The sequence below is a fragment of the Phacochoerus africanus genome, chromosome 7 (genome assembly GCF_016906955.1).
Source record: "Phacochoerus africanus isolate WHEZ1 chromosome 7, ROS_Pafr_v1, whole genome shotgun sequence".
Classification (NCBI taxonomy): domain Eukaryota; kingdom Metazoa; phylum Chordata; class Mammalia; order Artiodactyla; family Suidae; genus Phacochoerus; species Phacochoerus africanus.
In genome coordinates, this window is record NC_062550.1 from 51,349,169 (window position 1) to 51,371,071 (window position 21,903).

Here is a 21,903-nt window from a genome sequence, read left to right on the forward strand (position 1 = left end):
GCTTATTGAGCATCTAGATAAGGAAGAGAGTCCCCAGCTGTTGGGATTAGTGGACTGAACCCAGTTCTTAGTGCAAGATTTATATTCCCACGGTCAGAAGTTGCTTGTAGAGCAGTTGCGGTGAATGTGAACTCAAAGATTAGTCACAACCAGGTTCAGATTAAAGCTACTCTTTAAAAGATTATACCCTTCCCTTGCCTTTACCTGCAACTAAACAAAAAAGCAAGCAAACAAACATGTATACGAGATTATATGTATGCCTTCTTACACACATAATGTATCCTCCAGATGAATGACTTTCCACACAGGGACCATTTCAAGTGTTTTCAAGTTTTAATATAGAATATTTAAAAATTTACTTTTTCTTTCTTGAATGCGTGTGTATGTGTATTGGTGTCAGAAGTGTGCAGCTGCCTCGCTGGAAAACTTAACTACTGGCACAGGAAAAGAGCAAAACTGGTTAAAGACATTTTTGTCTTAATATGGCTGCACAAGCAGAGAGTATAGGGGTTTCTCTGGATGGTCTCATCAAAGACACCTTAAGCGTACACACTCGCTTTTTTATGTTCAAATCTTTTGAATGACTGTCAATAATTCATGTTTCTTCATCTATGAAAGTTTGTTGAAACATCTATCTCAGGGGCATAAGAATAACATACTCAACATATTCAGTCTCCCTTGGAGGGAGAGAACCAGAAAAACACACAGTGGCACCATTTACAATTTTTAAAAGGCCATATTTAATTTGTGACAATGCATCACCTTGGTCCTGCCTGTCCCCCAAATTTTCAGTGGCCATATTTTCATAATTACAGTTATGTGAAACATAACTGTAGCTCTTAGGTTAAAAATTACAGATTTATTTTATGGAACCACTGGGGCAGAACATACGAAACATTTGGGGTTATTCTTAAATATTCAGGCTTGATGACTGACTTCAAATTCTTGATGCCAAGAGCCACATTAAGTTGTGCTGGCCGAGTTTTGCACGCCTGCCCATGGCAGCTGCCTTTCCAGTGCAGGCAGCTCAGAACGGGCAACTATTTGCTCTGGCGACTCTACCAGCCAGGAAGGCCCAGATTAAAGGGATAATTTCCTACCTGAGAGTCATCAACTTACAATGGCCCCAATTGGAGTTCTCTCTACACATTTTATTGCCATCAATGGATGGAACTGAGGAGGTCCTGTCATAACCCTCCTACCTCCAATATACACATCCTTAGATAAAGAATTTCTATAACATTGATTGGGGCACTATCTTGAAACCATGACAAGAATCCCTCATTCTCATTCTGTAAATAACTGGAATAGTTGCAAAAAAAAAAAAAAAATGTTCTCTCACGATCATCACAAAAATCCATTCACTAAAGTGAGAGTTCTGTCTATTTTTAAAAATAACCTTTTGGGAGTTCCCGTCGTGGCGCAGTGGTTAACGAATCCGACTAGGAACCATGAGGTTGCGGGTTCGATCCCTGCCCTTGTTCAGTGGGTTAACAATCCGGCATGGCTGTGAGCTGTGGTGTAGGTTGCAGACGCGGCTCGGATCCCGAGTTGCTGTGGCTCTGGCATAGGCTGGCAGCTACAGCTCCGATTAGACCCCTAGCCTGGGAACCTCCATATGCCGCGGGAGCGGCCCAAGAAATAGCAAAAAGACAAAAAATAAAATAAAATAAAATAAAATAAAATAACCTTTTGGCTCAAAGATCAAAAGATTTGTCCAAGACATTTACCAAGTGCACAGCAGGGCTGGGTGGTGTTGTCAGGCATGGACTGGGGAGAAAGAACACCTGAGTTGGATTCCTGATTCGTCCCTCCCTAACTATGATCCTTGGGCAAACGAATCAATCCCATGTTCACCTCTGTTTCTTCATGTAGCTCCTACATCATGGGATTATTATAAGAATCAAAAGACTTGATATGTGTAAAGGAACAGTGGTCGGTATAAGGTAGCACTATTTGAGTATTTGTGAAAGAAATAAACACATTAGTGGACCTGAAAGAGCTGTCAGTTCTCAGGAATTTTAGGATATCATCCCTACTGGCTTTGTCTTGGGGGGTAACAATGCAGACTTGGCTTGTAGAAAGGATGCAAACATTTACACAAACACAGAGATTGCTCAGTTGTAACTGAGCCTCTTAAATATGCTAGAAGCCTCAAGAGCACAAACAAAAGCCATGCCCCTCAGCCCCTTTAAATGTGAATACGTTTTCACTGGTGCATTATCTCACACCCTGTGATTCCGCCTCTCCCACTGCAGGAGAGCATCAGGCCAAGTAAACAAGAGTGAGCCACAGAATCAAGTTTCTTATCCATCTCAAGACATAAATATAGCCTTGATCCGCCAAAGCCTGTGGGCTACTTCTGCAGCGCTGTAGCAATTTTTCCTTCGAGGCTTTTAACGCAGCTGACAGCAACAAGCATCTGGGTTTGAATCTGTAATTTAAAATCAAGTGGCGTGTTTTACCTACACGGCACGAATAAACTATCAATGAGAGTGTTTACGGTGACCTTGGGAATGCGAGCAAATATATCTTGATACCAGCGGGGCTCGGGACGCATCCGTCTTGTCCCTGTCAGGCCGGACGGCGGGCGGCGCTGGGCTGCGGGAGGAGGCGCGGCGCCCCCGGCGCTTATGTAACTGCGGCGCCCCGCGCTCATCGCCTCTGATTGGTACCCGGCCGCCGCTTCAGCGTTCGGTGACTTCGGGAGGAGGGCAGTGAGGCTTCGATTTAATTACCTTCCTGGTGGCAAGACTGGCAAGTCCCCTCTGCTGCCCGAAGAGCAGGAGGAGATGGCGGAGGAGATGGCGGCGGCAGCCCAGGGGCCTCCCGGTTACGGGTACCGGGCGATTGCGCCTTCGGGGCCCTCATAGGGGAATGTGTCCCGGAGTGTTTCTGCAAGCACACGAATCGGACACGTTTCTGAAAATCATCAAGGTGAGCCCTGAGAAAACAGGGCCACGGGGATAGGTAGGAGCCCAATCCGGGGCCGAATGGCTCGCGGAGCCCAGGAGCAGAGCTCAGGGAGGAAGATGCGAGGCGCCAACGGCTTCCAGGGCTTGCCAAAGGGCCACCAGAGAAGACTGCTAGCTAGAGACAACACAAAACTCAAGACCCCATGGCTATTGTCTGTAAGGAAAGGGAATGAAGAGAGCGGGAGCGAGGGAGAGGGAGAGCGCTTGCGCGCGCTAGCGCAGGCTGCAGTGAGATGCTGTCATCACTCCTGGATTGCTTGTCCTGGCTATCTGGGCGTTCAACGGGAAGAAATACATTCTCGGACAAACCTGGGCCAGGATATCAACACGTAAGCCCTAAAATTCAGTTTTGCTAGTGAGAAACACTATACTACATTTTATTCCGTCCCCCCAAATGATGTGAAGAGCACAATGGACGTCCCCTATAACCTGTTGTGTCTTTGGAAAACCTGGAGATTGACTGAAGCTCATTGCTCATTTTCGACCTGAAGATAATATAGCCGGCGCCTTAGAGAGCTGGCAGCAAGCATGGCTAAAGGTCACATTCAGGAGAAAAGTGTCTCTGTATTTGTCAATGTCTATCACAGGTGAAAAAAAATTTTAAAAGTAGCTAATGAGATCTTCCTAGTGGGGAATTCTCAATCCGCTGACATTGGCAGTGACTTTTTTTATTTATTTATTTTTGTCCTTGCTTTTTTTTTTTTTTTTTTTGTCTTTTTGGCATTTCTTGGGCCGCTCCCGAGGCATATGGAGGTTCCAAGGCTAGGGGTCTAACCTGAGCTGTAGCCACCGGCCTACGCCAGAGCCACAGCAATGTGGGATCCCAGCCGTGTCTGTGACCTACACCGCAGCTCATGGCAACGTGGGATCCTCAACCCACTGAGCGAGGCCAGGAATTGAACCCGCAATCACATGGTTCCTAATCAGATTCCTTAACCACTGAGCCAGGACGGGAACTCCCCCTTGCTCCTTATTTTAAGTGCAGACCTTCAGATGGCTTTGGGGGGGGTCTCTATGAAGGTGATGCTATTGCCTATGCTTTTTTCCTGGGGTCATGGAGGAGAGGGGGAAGAGGGTATTTAAACTAATGAAACTAGTTTGGAGCTCTTTTTACCTGATGAATGAAGTTCCTGTAATTTAACAGGCCATTTCTTACTAGGCTTTAGAGCTGCTTTTTTTTTTTTTTTTTAATCATCAGTAAGCCTTATGGTTTAGTCAGACCTCTACAAAAAAAGGAACACGAGAACATGTAGTATTTTAGCTGGTCTTTTTTTTTTTTTTTTTTTCTTTTCTGGTCGCACCCATGGTATGCAGAAGTTCCTGGGCCAGGGATGGAACGGGCACTACAGCAGTAACCTGAGCCACAGCAGTGATAATGCTGGATCCTTAACCCATTGTACCACCAGGGAACTTCCTATCTGGCCTTCTTTTAAGAAACACCCTCAGACAGAAAATGTAAAATTTCCAAGTATGGGCATATTCACCCAAATTCTGACTCTATTAGTTTTTTTAAAAAAAATAGCATCCATTAATTTTTAAATTAGAAAAGTTACATCTAACTATTGGAGGACCTTTCAAAATTAAAGAAAAAAATACAAAATGGAGCTATAATCCCATCACTCACAGATGACTCTTTTTTTCTATGCACATAAGAGCTATTTTTTAATTTCTGTGTGATCTACCATACATTTTGTGTAACTGGGATTTTTGCTAGTGAAAATAATTTGCATATTTTATTCACCAATTACTCTTTTACAACATGATTTAAATATGTATGTATGTATGTATCAGCACATTGCTTTTTTCTATCAATAGAATTTATGTCTAAATACTAAAATACACTAACATCTTATTTTCTGCATCTTCATAATTTCCAAATGATATAGTTAACTTACTCTTATGCCTTATGCCTTCTTATTTGGGTGAAGAAAGGAGTATCCAGTTTTTATATGTTTTCTTGTAGAAGAAAAGTAGACAATGTGAGTGGACAAAAAGCAAAAAAAAAAAAGCCCTACAACATTACAGAAAGCTTTTTGTTCTCTGCTGCAGGAGTTGAAAGAAAATGTACGAATTGGATTTCTGCTAGCTCTGATGGCTGAGTGGAGTGCTTATCTCCCTAAACTCGAAAAGGGTGTGTCTGTGTTTCCCTTTGGAGCAGATTTTACTGTGCAGTGGAAAATGCTGTGCACTTGAATTGGCTCCAACCAAATGCACCGTTTCTAACAGAAAAAAAAAAGACACACACAGGAAAGACACATACACTTGCTAAACCATGCATATCCCAGACTCCCGCCTTTGTCCTCAGACTCTTGGCACAGTCATTTGGATGCACCCAATGTACTTTTTCTGTCTCAGTGATCCCACCTACAAGGGGAAATACACTTAGACTGCTTCATTATTGAAACATTCTAAAAACCCCCCAAGACAGGGAAGTGGGCACTGATGTAGACACCTTTTCCCTGGCCAAGTGCTTTGTTGAACTGATGAATTTTCAATATTCCTTTTAAGGGCATTGGAGGACAGACTTCACATGCTCCATGCCAATCTAGTTCATGGAAATTAAGACTTTAAAAAAAAAAAATCAGCAATACCTTTGGGGTCTGGATGAATGCCTTCCTAAAACATTTTTTGGCTGCCTAAAAATGCCATTTCTAGAATAATCAGATATACTACTCCTTAAAAAGTCCTCCTTTATTTTGTACCTGTATTTCTTTCTATGCCACGATAAAAAAAGAAAGAGAAATGACAACTTACTTTCATAGCAAACTGGATACATGTCCGTTCGTCAACTTGATATGAGACACAGAGCATAAACAAACCAAGATAGGCCACTAGGCAGACCTGCAATGGAGAATGGGGACAAAAGGATGTTATCAGGGCAAGCCGTGCATTCTAATGACATCCATCTCAGTGTCTTTCACCAGCAATATTCTTGTTATCAAGGTGTTCATTTGCTTATCTTTATGTGCTATTTTTTTCTCAGCTTGTGGAACAGAGTTTTAAAAATAGGAAAATCAATGTCTTTCAACTTAGCCAGTATCTATTAAGTCATTTTGATGTGCCAGGTATTACAAGGTACCTCAGTGTAAAGAATGGTGAACAAAATTTCCTCAGCCTCAGTAAGTGTATAGTCCAGTCCAGGCCGTGATAAGCACACACTTTAAGGCAGGGCATTGTATGTCAAATGCTATTCAGAGAAATACAAAAAAGAGGAAAAAAATAACATTGAGTTGGGCAATTAAAAAAGCCTTCATGGGAGTTCCCGTCATGGCTCAGTGGTTAACGAATCCGACTAAGAACCATGAGGTTGCAGGTTCAATCCCTGGCCTTGCTCAGAGGGTTAAGGACCCGGCATTGCCGTGAGCTGTGATGTAGGTTGCAGATGCGGCTTGGATCCTGCGTTGCTGTGGCTCTGGCGTAGGCCGGTGGCCACAGCTCCGATTCGACCCCTAGCCTGGGAACCTCCATATGCTGCGGGAGCTGCCCAAGTTTACTTCCAGTTTGTAAATAGTTCTTTTACATAAAAGACAAAAAAAATAAATAAATAAAAAATAAAAGCCTTCATGAAAGAGGCAGATTTGAAATGGTCTTAAAAGAGATGATGATGATAATGATAATCAACAATAGTTACTGAAAACTTTATGCTGGGGCTCTTCTTGGGGTGGATTCCCTCTGGTAATCAGTACAAAACCCTATGAAGTGGGTGCTGTTATGAGCTTCATATTATAAATGAGGGAACACAAATCTAGTAAAAGATGGAACCAGCCCTCAAACCAGGTAGCTTGAGTGAAGCAGGTACGAATTGTGTGGAAAGACGAGCAAACATGTATCCATGGTTGAAATAACAAAATACAGAGCAGAAAAGAGAGGTTGAAAATCTGGTTTAGTAAGTAGTGGCACTCCCTTGAAAAATTTTGAGCAAGGGAATGACATGATTTATTTTCATGAAAGAATGAGTTCACTTCAGGAAAATGAACAGTGGTGTTAGTTGGTTGATGAGAATCTTATTTTACTAATCTAAGCAAGATTCATCTATCAGGTGGGCCAGAGCTCAGATGGTGGTGGGCACAGGCTGAGAAAGAGGTGAGAGGAAAGGTGTAGAAAAAGTAAAATCTATACATTTTGGCTATTGCGTGACTGATGGGAGGATGCTGGTGCCAGAGAAATTGAAAGCCATCTCCAAGTTCTTGAGTGTCAGTGACAGAAAGCAGGGATGCACCTGACTGAAAGAAGGCTGGCAGGAGGCTTGGTAACTTGGAGAGAAAATATACTTGATTTTTTAAAATCAAATTTTTAAGAAATTGAAGTACAGTTAATTTACAATGTTGCATTAGCTTCAGGTATAGACCAAAGTGATTCAGTTATACATACATAAATATACATATATATTTTTAGATTCTTTTTCATTATAGGTTATTACAAGACATTGAAAATAGTTCCCTGTGCTATAGAGTACGTCCTTGCTGTTTACCTAATTGGTATATAGCGGTGCATTGTGTGCTAATCCCCAAATTCCTAATTTATCTCCCCAATTCCTGCTATCCCCTCTGATAACCATAAGTTTGTTTTCTAAGTCTGTGAGTTTACTTCCAGTTTGTAAATAGTTCTTTTACATAATTTTTTAGATTCCACATATAAGTGATATCATATGATGTTTGTCTTTCTCTGTTTGACTTACTTCACTTAGTATGATAACCACTGGGTTCATCTATGTTGCTAAAAATGGCATTATTTCATTCTTTTTTATGGCTGAGTAATATTATATATATATGTGTGTGTGTACATATACATATATGTGTGTGTACATATACATATATATGTGTGTGTGTATATATATATATGTGTGTGTGTGTGTGTGTGTGTATATATATATATATATATATATATCCAGGGAAAATTCTAATTTGAAAAGATTCATGCAGCCCAATGTTCATAGCAGTACCATTTATAATAGCCAAGACGTAAAAGCAACCTAAGTGTCCATCGACCAATGAATAGATAAAGAAAATGTGTTTTGTAAAATATTCCATTTGATTTTCTCTTTAGTGCACTGGAGTTTCTTACATTGTGATTTAGAGTTTCCATTCAAAGCATATCTATTCACACTCAACTTTGGAAACCTTAAATGTTGCTAAATTCTACATTATTATGGAAAATATAAGCAACAGAATTATACTTTCTGCTAAGCCCAGTTTTCCTAGAGAGGGATATAGGAAGCATGGCTGAGAGTCACCTGCAAGTCATTAGATGGCTGGTTTGGCCATATTCATAACTTACTCCTAGAGCCAACTTGAACCCTAGACCATACCACAGCTCATGATAATGCTGGATCCTTAACCCACTGAATGAGGCAAGGGATCGAAGATCCTTATAGATCCTAGTCAGGTTCATTACCCATGAACCATGATGGGAACTCCTTTTTTTTTTTTTTTTTTGTCTTTTTGCCATTTCTTGGGTCACTCCCACAGCATATGGAGGTTCCCAAGCTAGGGGTCTAATCAGAGCTGTAGCCACCAGCCTACGCCACAGCCACAGCAACTCAGGATCTGAGCCGTGTCTGCGACCCACACCATAGCTCACAGCAACGCCAGATCCTTAACCCACTAAGCAAGGCCAGGGATTGAACCTGTAACCTCATGGTTACTAGTCAGATTTGTTAATGACTGCGCCACAACGGGAACTCCGGAACTCCCTATTTTTAATTTTTTTTTTATTTTTGGCTGCCCCCACAGCATATGGAAGTTTCTAGGCCAGGGATCAAATCCGAGCTGCAGCTGCTACCTATGTCACAGCTGTGGCAATGCTGGATCCTTAACCCTCTGAGCCAGGCCAGGGAAGCCTCAGCTGCAGATACAATGCTGGATCCTTAATCTGCTGTGCCACAGCAGGGACTCTATAAAGTTTTTATAAACCTCATTTAAAAAATATATCTGGAATTAAAAATATACAGAGAGAGCTCCCATTGTGGCTCAGCAGGTTAAGAATCCAACTAGTATCCATGAGGATGTGGGTTTTATCCCTGGCCTCACTCAGGGGTTAAAAGATCTGGTGTTGCTGTGAGCTGTGGTGTGGGTCGCAGATGCAGCTCAGATCCGGCATTGCTGTGGCTGTGATGTAAGCTGGAAGCTGCAGCTCCAATTTGACCCCTAGCCTGGGAACCTCCATAAGCCATGGGTGCAGCCCTAAAAAGACAAAAATAAATAAATAAATAAATATATATATATATATATATATAATTGAGATATAAGTTTGATAAAGTCTTGTAGGGGCTTACTCTATATTTTCAAATTAAGAATTTACAGCATTGAAACAATGGAAGAAAGACTTCCTTTTTGTCTGTTACCAACAAATCAGATGGAGGCTTCTAAGCCTGCTTCTGTGGGGACTGTTAAATCCCTAAGCCTGTGCCTGGGCTCCCTGGTCAGCATCTGTCCGCAGGTGCATGGGTTTGGGCTCTCTCTCGTGTGACTGTCTTTGTCCCTAGAGGCTGCTGTGAAGTTGGCAATTGCCAAGACTCTCCCCTTTGTCTTTATGAGAGACACATTCCAACAATCAGGCCCACGGACCAGTTTCTTAAAAATCTGACTCTACCTTCTTTGAACAAATTTTCTACATCTGTAGCATCTCCTTCTTTGTAGCTTTAATTGAGCCTGCGTTCCAGCAAGAAGTTGCACAGGAACATATAACCTCATTCTAGAGTATTTCACTTAGTCATTCAATAGAACATTTTTTAAGTCCAGGCTCTTTTCACAGTTCTGGGAATTGGGAGGTGAAAAAACCGTCTCAGCCTTCAAAGAGCTCTCAGTCCAGTGGGGAAAGACAGGAGAGTGAAGGTACAATGCCATGTAAGTACTAGGACCATGACTGCTCTAATACACGGAAGGGGTGATTAACCTGAAGGCAACTTGGGGAAACTTCTTGGAGGAAGATGGATTTTGAAAGGTAAGCAGGAGAAGGATGTGGGGAAGAGTAGAGAGAGTACTAGTAAGTACAAAAGCATGGAGAAATGCAGAGTAAACATTTAAAAACTCCCATAGCTTTGGTGCAGAGGATGGGAGAAGAAAAAGCAGAAGATGAGCTTGCAGAGATGGACATGAAGTAGGTCACAAATGACTTGTCTTTCAATCTAGCATGTTCGAAGCAAGGGAATTGTGTGATCAATATTCCCTTTTAGAATGGTCTTTCTGACATAAACTGAAGCAATATCTTTTTGGATCCACCTCCAAGAGTAATGAAAATAAAAACAAGAATAAACAAATGGGACCTAATTAAACTTAAGAGCTTTTGTACAACAAAATGAAAAGACAAAATGAAAAGACAAACCACAGAATGGGAGAAAATATTTGCAAATTCAGGGACCAACAAGGGGTTAATTTCCAAAATATACAAACAACTCATGCAGTTCAACATCAAAAAAAACAAACAGCCCAATTAAAAGAATGGGCAGAAGATCTAAATAGACATTTCTTCAAAGAGAATACACAGATGACAAAAAAGCACATGAAAAGATGTTCAACATAACTAGTTATTAGAGAAATGTAAATCAAGACTACAGTGAGGTATCACCTCATACCAGGCAGAATGGCCATCATCAAAAAGTCTACAAACAATAAAAGCTGGAGAGGGTGTGGAGAAAAAGGGAATCCTCTTACTCTATTGGTGGAAATATAAATTGGTACAACTACTGTGGAGAACAGTATGGTGGTTCCTTACAAAACTGAAAATAGAACTACCATATGACCTAGCAATCTCACTCACATATTGGGCATATATTGTAGAAACTGTAATTTAAAAATATTCATGCACCCAGTGTTTATTGCAGCACAATTTATAATAGTCAAAACATTAAATAAACTGAAACATCCACCCACAGAGGAATGAATAAAGCAGATGTGGTATGTGCATGCAATGGAATATTACTCAGCCATAAAAAATAAGATAATGCCATTTGCAGCAACACGGGTGTAACTAGAGATTCTCATACCAAGTGAAGTAAATCAAAAGAGAAAGACAAATACCACGTCACTTATACATAGAATCAAAAAAATACTACAATGAAGTTATTTATAAAATGGAAATAGACTCATAGACTTCAAAAATAAACTTACATTTACCAAAAGGGAAAGGGGTGGGGATAAATTAGGAGTTTGGGATTAACATATACATACTACTATGTATAATACAGATAATCAACAAGGACCTAATGTACAGCACAGGGAACTCTACTCAATATTCTGTAATAGGAGTTCCCATAATGGCGCAGTGGTTAACGAATCCAATTAGGAACCATGAGGTTGTGGGTTCGATCTCTGGCCTTTCTCAGTGGGTTAAGGACCCGGCGTTGCTGTGAGCTGTGGTGTAGGTTGCAGACGCGGCTCGGATCCCATGTTGCTGTGGCTGTGGCGTAGGCCGGTGGCTACAGCTCCGATTCAACCCCTAGCCTGGGAATCTCCATATGCCACCGGAGTGGTCCTAGAAAAGGCAAAAGACAAAAAAAAAAAATCTGTCATAATCTATATGGGAAAAGAATCTGAAAAAGAATGAGTATATTGGATGTGGTGCAGCTGGTTAAGGATCCAGCTTTGTTAAGAGTAGTGATACTTACCAGGCCTATCTGGAACCACATGCCAGGATCCTGAGCCAGGGCTTCCATTGGATATGGTGAGGTGAGGCCCATGGAACAGGAAAAAGGCAGTTATGTAAGATTTTCAAGAAGTCACTCAATGGACCAGGGGCAGACAGTTGGTGTCCCTGAGCACAAAACCAGACAAGAACTGGGTGGCCCTGGGAAATCCAGTGCTTTAAAGGACAGCTGGCCTGGAAGATCTGGTTAAGATTTAATGCAGGTACAGATGGATAATTATGTTGATAAGAAAAGCTTAAAATGATCTTTTTAATGAAAAAGATTTTTAAAAAACCACCATCATTTTAAACCTATTTGTGGATGCATGTTTCTGCAATCCACTTAGTAAGAAGAGAAAACCCGTCTTGAATATCACGTTCTGTCTAAAGATATCCTTTGTCTGCTCAGAGTGAAGGCTGCCTTCCCTCTTGTGAGTTAGAGAGTTAAGCAGAGTTGCAATGTCCTCTGAATGTTAAATCTGTTTCCAGATGCGTGAGTCCTGAGTCTTGTCACACTTTGCCTTTGTGTTATTCTGCCTGTTGTACCCGCAGTGGTGCATTTTGAGGGCTGGCATGAGGAATAAAAAGTGAATGCTGGTCTCGGGTCTTAGAGATTTACCTACATATCATTTTTTCCTTTTCATTCTGGCCTAGCAAGAAGGTATCACTCTAAAACATCGTGAAAATGTGAATTATTGGTATTTATTTCTCTCCATGTCATATTTATATTCCAGTCTCGTGACACTCACACAGCCTCCAATTTATTTGTTTTCTTCTTTTTGTTGTCGACAGAGCTGTTTGACAGGCTCTCTGGGGAACAAAACCTTCCCCTGTCAAATGCCTTTCAAGTTTTCTCTCCTCCTTCTATCCCCCCTTTTCATTTGTGAACCTGAAATGTAGCCCTATTTCTATAAGTTAATCAACTTCCACCTTTGCTTTTGAAGTGCTTTAATTCAGTCAATATAGTAACAAGATGAACTCTTCTCATGTTTGCACAGCCAGATGATCAACAAGAGATGGAGCAGAACCATACATGTTTCCCTGGATATGTATTAAAAGAATTTTTTTTTTAATTTTTTCACCTATTTAATAAAATTTAAGGCAGAGCATTAGAAATCCTTTTCAGCAAAGGATATATATATTGCAATCTGTCAAATGAATGCAGTATCACTCAGGAGAACTCATGATGAATACATAGTGTGTCAGAGATTTAAACAATATACAAGAGAACATTTCATGAGAGTCTCTTATAGGATATTTATTGCTTCAAGATTTCAGAAGAATGGGATAGAATATTTCAGTGTAACTTAAACATGTTTACTAGATTTTCACTGCCACTGCCTCTCTGGTAACATAAAGTCTAAGCTAGTAGTTCAAAGTTACTTGAAGGGCTTGATGAAATCTCCCTCATCTCCAGGTTTTCTGATCCAAGAGGTCTGTGGAGGAGACTGAAAATTTGCATTTCGAAAAACTTAGACCACTTTGAGAACCACTAGTGTAAGCTCAAAACAGTCTTTAGACACCTGGTATGGGGTTTATCTGAATGGTTAGGGGTTAGGGGTGATACAGTAACTAGTGGAGTTTCCTGTAGAAGAGTTGTATATTAAAAGTAATAATGGGAGTTATCATCGTGGCCCATTGGTTAATGAATCTGACTAGGAGCTATAAGGTTGCGGGTTCTGGAGTTCCCGTCGTGGCGCAGTGGTTAACGAATCCGACTAGGAACCATGAGGTTGCGGGTTCAGTCCCTGCCCTTGCTCAGTGGGTTAACGATCCGGTGTTGCTGTGAGCTGTGGTGTAAGTCGCAGACGCAGCTCGGATCCCACATTGCTATGGCTCTGGCGTAGGATGGTAGCTACAGCTCCGATTAGACCCCTAGCCCAGGAACCTCCATGTGCCTCGGAAGTGGCCCTAGAAAAGGCAAAAGACAAAAAAAAAGTAACACTGAGATGTAACAATAAGAGTTTCCCCATAAATAAATTTAGCCACAGCTATCGTAGGAATTTCTCAACAAAGTCCCTTTGTCTTCATCACTACTTAAATATGACTTCATTCTAGAACCTGCGGCCTCACTGCATGTGGATGATGATTTGAGAGCATCTCTAACTCACCAGGGAGTATGATATTGCACTCTGCTAACTGGTGACAGGCATTGCCCACTCCATGGCAAGCCAAAGCAGAGCAATCATCAAAAATGGGACCATCTCTCCAGCAGGTGTGCTGGTAAGTGTTTAACAACCAGCTGCAGGGGTGGTAGCTTCTATTTGTAGCATTTGCCAATGTCTCTAGTGTAAATACTTCTACCGGTGCTCATTCCAAGCTACCAGTGTGAAGTCACTGAGCACTGAGTTGGGAAGATAGGTATGCAATCAGCTTTCATGAGCCTATCAGAGGTGCTGCGCACCCCTACCACACACCCTGCACCTCTCCAACACCATCTGCCTCCTGAGAGTCCCTCCTTTTTACTTTAGAAGCGTGTGGTTACCAAGTGGGATTAGTTTGTAACTAGAGAGTAAAATTAACTTCAGTTTCCTTATCTGTGAAGTGGAGATGATAATGCCTTCTTTTGATGGTTAATTTAAGGTTTAATGATAGTGTAACTAAGGGACCTAGGATAATGCCTTAAGAAATAGCTGAAGAATAACTGCTAGTGCTTACTATCATAATTATTACTGCAATTACAGTCACTTATAAGTTTATTATAGTAGACCAAATTTAGAGTAGATTTCAGGGCTCAGAAATATATTACAGCTTAAGGTTTAGAATTGATAACACATGTACTGTCTTGGTTACAAATATTGCACTGCTTTTTGTTAGCACCAGTGGTGGATACTTGGTGTGATCTTTATATTTATATGAGAAAAACTAATTATCAAGTCTGGAAGGTTTGACATTTTAATGCTAATATTGAGCACTTTCGCGTGCCAGGCATTAAACTAAGCACTCTATGTAAATTATCCCATTTGGTCTTCATAAAAATCCTCGAGGTATTTGCTGTTATTAGCCTGTTTTATAAATGAGGAAACTAAAGCTCAGAAAGGTTTTATGCTCAGGGTCACATAGCAAATACAGAGCCTATAGATGTGTCTGTCAGAGTACAGAGCCTGGCTCTTAACCCTTACACATCCTGGCCACCTCCCTGGAGGAATCTGGACAGCCCCATAAGTGAAGTGAGAACTGTGGAAATTTGGAGAACATTCGTCATCTGCTCCTTTCCTGTGCTGGCTGGCAGGAAGCCCTGCTCCTCAGGGATCATGTGGAGATCAGACCTTGAGACTTAGAGATTGGTCACGCTGGGGGAAGAGGGCACAGCCTTTAAGACTCAGTCTTATTTTGGATAATACAGAGAAAATAATACCTTATAATTTGGTTTAGGGATCATGAATAATGTGCCTGGAATTATAGTATGTATTATTTTTCCATCTCATATGACCTCCAACTGTGCCAGTACAACCTAATCTGAAATGAATATAATATATAAATGTTATATTCTATAATATATAATGTTATATAAATGTAGCCCTCTATCACATCTTAAAGATAATCTCATTCTGCTCATTTAACAAGTTTTCACTGTGTCTCCACCATGTGCCAGATATTCTTTGAGGCTCTAGAGATATCACAGTTAACAGAAGGGACAAAAATCACTGCCTTGATAAAACCAGTGCTCAAAAGTGGAAAGGCAGACCTTAAACAAGTAAATATGTAGAAATATAAGGTGTCAGTTATTTGAGAAGAGCTATGGGGAACATAGCTCTTATCATCATAGCTTCTTTTTCACATAAATGTGACATATAATAATTAGCAAAATGCAAACAATAAATCCTTAAAGTGATACTATGTTCTCCCTAAAAAATGAATTGATAATGCTTTATAAAAGATGGTAGATTACTGTACAGCACAGGGAATTATACCCAATCTCTTGGAATAGAACATGAGAGAAGATAGTAGGAGATAAAGAATGTATGTATAGTATGACTGGATCACTTTGCTGTACATCAGAAATTGGCACAACATTGTAAATTAACTATACTTAAATTAAAAAAAAAAAAGATGGTAGACTCAAGGTTGTTTCTTGTGAGAACCTTGCTGATTCTGTTGTTTCAACAATATGCAGCCGCTGAAGGCTATCTAAGACCTCATAGGCCCCATAAGAGAAAACATATATGTGCTCCCAAAGAAGGGGCAACAGAAGGTAACTACATAAAGTTTGATGGCAAAATGGGCTGTATCTAAAGGACAGAAACTGGGGAAGTATATCTTTGCTCTGGATCTGACAGACTTGGGTTCAAAACCCCACCTCTACCACCTTCTAGCTTTTGGTCTTAGGCAAGCTAACCTCTTTGAGCCCCAGTTTCATCATCTGTGGGATGATAACTACAGCGCCTACTTCATAAATTGCTGTGAGGACCACATAAGACAGCATGTGTAAAAGGCTTATTATGGTACCAGCACATAGGAAGCAGTCAATCCATATCTGTCAAATCAAAAAATGAATCCATTCATTGACAGACTTGGGCTACTTTTGCTTTGATAGCAAGGACCCATTTTTCAAAAATATTTCTGATAATGTTGACATAAATAATTTGCATTTTATAAAAAAGGAGTTATGAAACTTCTTTTTCTGCCTCTTTCTCTTCTGCTACAAATCTATTTATTATCTACGACTCAGGAAATGCCAGTCTTGGTAACCACGCCAAGCTCTCTATGTTTCTCTGATTATACTATGGTGGTTTTACAAAGACAAGCATTTAATTTCTGAAAAAATGCCATATAGCTAAAAATATTTTCTATCCATAACAGATCCAAAATTAATACTACTTAAAAAAAAAGACATTGTTTCAGCCAAACTTAGCACATGGATATGAATAGGAAATTTCAAAAGTGATAGGTATATAAAAGTGAAGATTTCAAATCAAACAGAGTTTATGGCAAAATTGAACATCAAGATGAGGGGGCAACAGACTTATGGTCAATTAATATACAACAAAGGAGATAAGAATATACAATAGAGAAAAGACAGTCTTTTCAATACCTAGTTCCTGGAATACTGAACAGCTATATGTAAAAGAATGAAATTACAACATTATCTAGCACCACACACAAAAATAAACTCAAAACGAATTAAAAATCTAAATGTAAGACCGGAATCCATAAAACTCCTAGAGGAAAACAGGCAGAACACTCTCTGACATAAATCATTGCACTATTTTATTTTTGGATTTGTCTCCTAAAGCAAAGGAAAAATAAAAAAATGTAAAAGCCAAAATAAACAAATGGGACCTAATTAAACTTAAAAGCTTTTGCACAGCAAAGGAAACCATCAACAAAACGAAAAGACAACCTGCTTAATAAGAGAAAATATTTGCAAATGATGTGATGGATGGGGGGTTAATATCCAAAAATGTATAAACAGCTCATATGACTGAACATCAAAAAAACCGAACCAAACAAACCAAACAACCTGATCAAAAAATGAGCAGAAGACCTGAATAGACATTTTCCTAAAGAAGACATGCAAATGGCCAATAGGCACATTTAAAAAAAAAAAAAAACATGCTCAACATAATTAGTCATCAGGTAAATTCAAGTCAAAACCACGATGAGGTGTATCACCTGAAACCTGTCAGAATGGCCATCATCAAAAATAATTAACAAATGTTGTTGAGGATGTGGAGAAATGGGAACTCTTGTACACTGTTGGGGGGATTATAAATTGGTGCAGCCACTGTGGAAAACATTATGCAGTTTTCTCAAAGAACTAAAACTAGAAGTGCCATATGACCCAGAAATTCTACTTCTGGGTATATATCTGAAAAAAAATGCTAATTAAAATATACATGTACCCCATGTTTGTAGCAGCATTATTTACAATTGCCAAGATATGGAAGCAATCTAAGTGTTCATCAAGAGATGAATGGATAAAGAAGATGTGATATATATATATGGAATACTATTCATATAGTATGAATGGTATTATTGGAATACTATTCAGCCATAAAAAAGAACAAAATTCTGCCATTTGCAGCAACATGAATGGACTTGGAGGGTATTATACTAAGTGAAATAAGTCAGACAGAGAAAGACAAATACTGTATGATAATTACTTCTATGTGGAATCTATAAAATACAACAAACTAGTGAAAATAATGGAAAGGAAGCAGACTCAGAGAAATAGAGAACAAACCACTGGTTACCAGTGGGAAGAGGGAAAGGGGGAGGGGCAACATAGGTTAGGAGATTGAGATTTCTAAAATATTATGTATAAAATAAGCTACAAGGATACATTATATAACAAAGGGAATATAGCCAATATTTTACAACAACTATAAATGGAATATAACCTTGAAAAATTGTGAATCACTGTATTGCATACCTGTAACTTATATAATAGTGTATATCTACTATACTTTAATAAGAAAAATTCCAACCTGGAAAAAAAGATAAGAAGGTAAACTGTACCTATCTATTTCTAAACACTACAGCATTATTCTACAAGCATTTAAACCTAGAACACTAATTATAATTTTGAAATAAATGTTTTCCTTGGTTTTTATTAAACTAAGCTCAAAATAGCCTCTTTTCTACTACAAATAAAACTATAGCTAGCAACAACTTTTTATAGCTAGTAGTCTTGCTAAGGTGTATTTTATTTGGCCTATCATATATTAGGAAAATATCCAATGCCTTTCTATTTGCCTTAGGAATCTATAACCTCAGAGCTTCAAGCTGCAACCTCAGAGCTTCATTGTTTTATTTTTATTTATTTATTTGGTCTTTTTAGGGCCGCAACTGCCACATATGGAAGTTCCCAGTCTAGGAGCCAAATTGGAGCTATAGCCACTGGCCCATGCCACAGACCAAGCAACACCAGATCCTTAACCCACTGAGCAAGGCCAGGGATTGAACCTGCGTCCTCAGACTCATTTCCACTGAGCCACAATGGGAACTCCTGTTTTACTCTTTTTATTTTTATTTTTTTATTAGAGTAAAAATTGCCAATGAAGAGCTGTAGTGCAGAAATACTCTCTTCATCTAAGGATTAAGATCCATGTGGCCCAGGAAGACTTTGGGTTATGACACACATCTCCATCGGTGCATTTCCACACATTTCTTGGAGGGAACAATTTTTAACCTTTAGTTGGGAGTAAGATTATTTTTAAAAAAAAGCTGGTAGAGATCCAGGTCAAAATTTCCCAGCAACAGGGTAATTCTAGATGGCCAATACTTTCACAGAAAATTATGTCTTTGCAGAGTCTAAAGAGAAAAGACACTTGCTTAACCATACCTAAGTTTACCTCATCTACAACATCCACTCAATCTTTTTCATCTCCTTTATCATCATAATTGTCTTTTGTCTGGTGGGTTGATACATGACAGATCTATGTCTGAATACTGTAACTATGGACTTTTCATATATGAGTGTGTGAAGACAAAATTAATGATTTATATGCTAATTAATTAAATTGAAAAACAAAAACAGGCCTATTCACCTAGGTATTTCCTAAATTTAGATCTCTTTGGAAAATAAATTTTAGAAGTAAAATTTCTAAGAATTTGTGAGGCAATTCTTCAGGAAATTACTGCTCATGTCATTGCTGGCAATGAGAGTGGATTCACCTGCTCTTTGTGATAAAAGTTCTGATTGGTTGGTCAAGAAGGATGGAGGGTCAAGAAGCACTTACATACCAATCTGGCATCCTTTGTTTGGGAAAAATATCTTTTCTAATTCCAAGTGGTGAGTTTTATCGTGATACAGAATTTTATATCTATGTCTAAGTTTATTTTGATATTGATATAGCTATGTATCTTTATATAATCTATCTTTATATATAGAAAGATTATGCATATGTATAATTCATGATGTATAGTAGAGAGATAGATTTTATATATGTATAAAAAATTTTTAAACAGTGTTGCATTTACTTTGCTTTGTTCTCTAATTTAGTCAGGTCTGTTGTACAGATACAGAAAGAGTAGGAAGAAAAATGTGCTTGTTAAGTGAACTGCCCTATTTCTCGGCACACATTGTTTTTGCAGATGTTCACTTATATCTCCTATGTTGCTTATAAGATATTAGAAAACTATCCTGATGGAACTGATAAAAAGGAGTTGGAACTTGTGGCCAGCTGCTGGATGAAGGGAGCATGAATCCCCCAAATCCTATGGATATAGTGTGCTTTCCTTGATGTTCCTGCCAAAGTAAGGCTGGAAAGCTGAGATCTGGAAGAGATGTGCCAGCACGAAGTTGCTACGATTCCTAAGTTTCAAAAACCTTGCTTGAAAATGATTGCAAATAGCTCATTATTTCAAACCAGTGAATCTCTCAACTGAGTGTTTCATCAAATCACTTACAGAAAACTGAGAAAAAATCCAACAACTATCCTACTGCATGACTTATCATGCAGACATTCAAGTCGAATCCCTTTAGTTTGGGGCTTATTTTAATATTATATAACACAGATTTGTATATCTATGCTAAGTTTCATATTTTATAGGAACTGCTTGGAATTTTGCGATTACACTCACAAAATATTGAATAAGCACAAACAGCAGACTTGCAGGGCAATAAAGCTGGCTGTGGATTGAAAACTGGGCTTAGTAATCATAGGACACAAATCGTGCCTTTGACCTAAATTGTCTTTTTATTCGATCCCAGGCCTGGTGCAGTGGGTTAAGGATCTAATGTTGCCACAGCTGTGGAGTAGGTTGCAGCTTCAGCTCAGATTCAGTCCCTGGCCTGGGAACTTCCATATGCCATGGGTGCATCCAAGAAAGAAAAAAATATATATTTTAAAAATAAAAATAAAATAAAACGTCCTTTTACTTCTTTATCATCCTTATATAGCACTCCTCCTTCAACCATTTCAATCCAATAATTTTCATTCTTTAAACCCTACTCAAAGATCTTCTCTACCTAGAAAAGTTACCATTTTTGCACTCCCCAGTTTGTATACACTAGCCCATTTGTTCCCCAAAACAATGCAATAAGTTAAAAAAAATTACCCCATTTTATAGAAAATTGTGACTTAGAGCTGTTAAGACACTTGCAAGACAAACCAAAGATTTTTTTAAAGCGTTAAGAGGTTTCATTTCTGCATAGTATTAAGGACTGTATTATATGAAACCCTTCTCCCTATAAAACACTTTCAACTACAGAGTTCCCGTTGTGGTGCAGTGGTTAACGAATCTGACTAGGAACCATGAGGATGCAGGTTCGATCCCTGGCCTTGCTCAGTTGGTTAAGGATCCAGTGTTGCCGTGAGCTGTGGTGTAGGATGCAGTCGCGGCTCGGATCCCGAGTTTCTGTGGCTCTGGTATAGGCCGGTGGCTACAGCTCTGATTCAACCCCTAGCCTAGGAACCTCCATATGCCACGGGAGTGGCCCAAGAAATGGCAAAAAGACAAAAAAGTAATAAAAATAAAACACTTTCAACTACACTAAGCATCTATAGGCAAGAGCTGGAACTAAGACCATGGCATCAAGGTAGTGTCTAAATGGCTACACCCTTACAAGACTAGAAAATAATTAACCCACTGGCACTGAAATTTATCAAGAAATCCATTCTATCTCAGCTGATGGGGTGGAGGTACAGGTTTTGAAGGTTTTCTACTATTTGCATGGTCCTGAAACCTATGAAGATGAGAAGTTGAAAGTAGCATGACAGCGATTCTGGAAAAAAAAAAAAAAGCAACACCTATTTTTCTCAACAAATAAATTGTAAGAGGGAGAAAGAGGGAGGGAAAGAAAGAGAGAGAGTAGAAAGGAGGGAGATAAGGTAAACCTTTGAGTAAAGGAAATGTAGGAAATCTATGAACTAGTTCCAGTTCATAGATCTTCTTGGAATCTTGATTTTGACAAACTGTAAAGAAATATTCATGAGTTAATCATGAATATTTAAACACCAATTTGATCCTATTAAGAAATTGTTAACTTGTTAAATGTGGTTGCTATTTTCATTATTTTTTAGTCTTCATCTTTTGACTTAACATAGTGAAATATTTATGGACGAAATGATAGAATATCTGGGATTTACTTCTACATAATCCAGTGTGTGATGTGTAAGTATGGAGGGAGTGTAGGAATATACAAATGAAGCAGCATTGATCATCACTTAATAATTACTGAATCTGGGCAATTGGAACATAAGGGTTCATTACACTCTTTTATCTATTTTTGAGTAAGCTTAAATTTTTCCATAATAATTCAAAAGAAAAAAAAGTTGGCTCTTGGATCATCATTCCACTGGGACATTTGGCAAGACAAACTGTTTGGAAGGGTTACACCCTCAAATAGCCCATACTA

At 39.2% G+C, this 21,903-nt stretch overlaps 1 protein-coding gene across 3 annotated transcripts in view; it reads right to left on the reverse strand.

Moving 5' to 3' along the window:
• SSPN (sarcospan) overlaps positions 1-21,903 on the reverse strand; it is a 41,571-nt gene that overhangs the window by 4,965 nt on the left and 14,703 nt on the right. The window contains exons 1-2 of one of the 3 annotated variants that reach the window (XM_047787350.1): positions 11,581-11,654; positions 5,730-5,816 (exon numbers count right to left, since the gene is read on the reverse strand). In XM_047787350.1, coding sequence (XP_047643306.1) covers positions 5,730-5,816; positions 11,581-11,652 — 159 coding nt within the window. In that variant the 5' untranslated portion in view covers positions 11,653-11,654. Of the gene's footprint in view, positions 1-5,729; positions 5,817-6,054; positions 6,159-11,580; positions 11,655-21,903 lie in introns of those variants that run through there. The other 2 variants (XM_047787351.1, XM_047787349.1) reach the window with 2 other exon arrangements.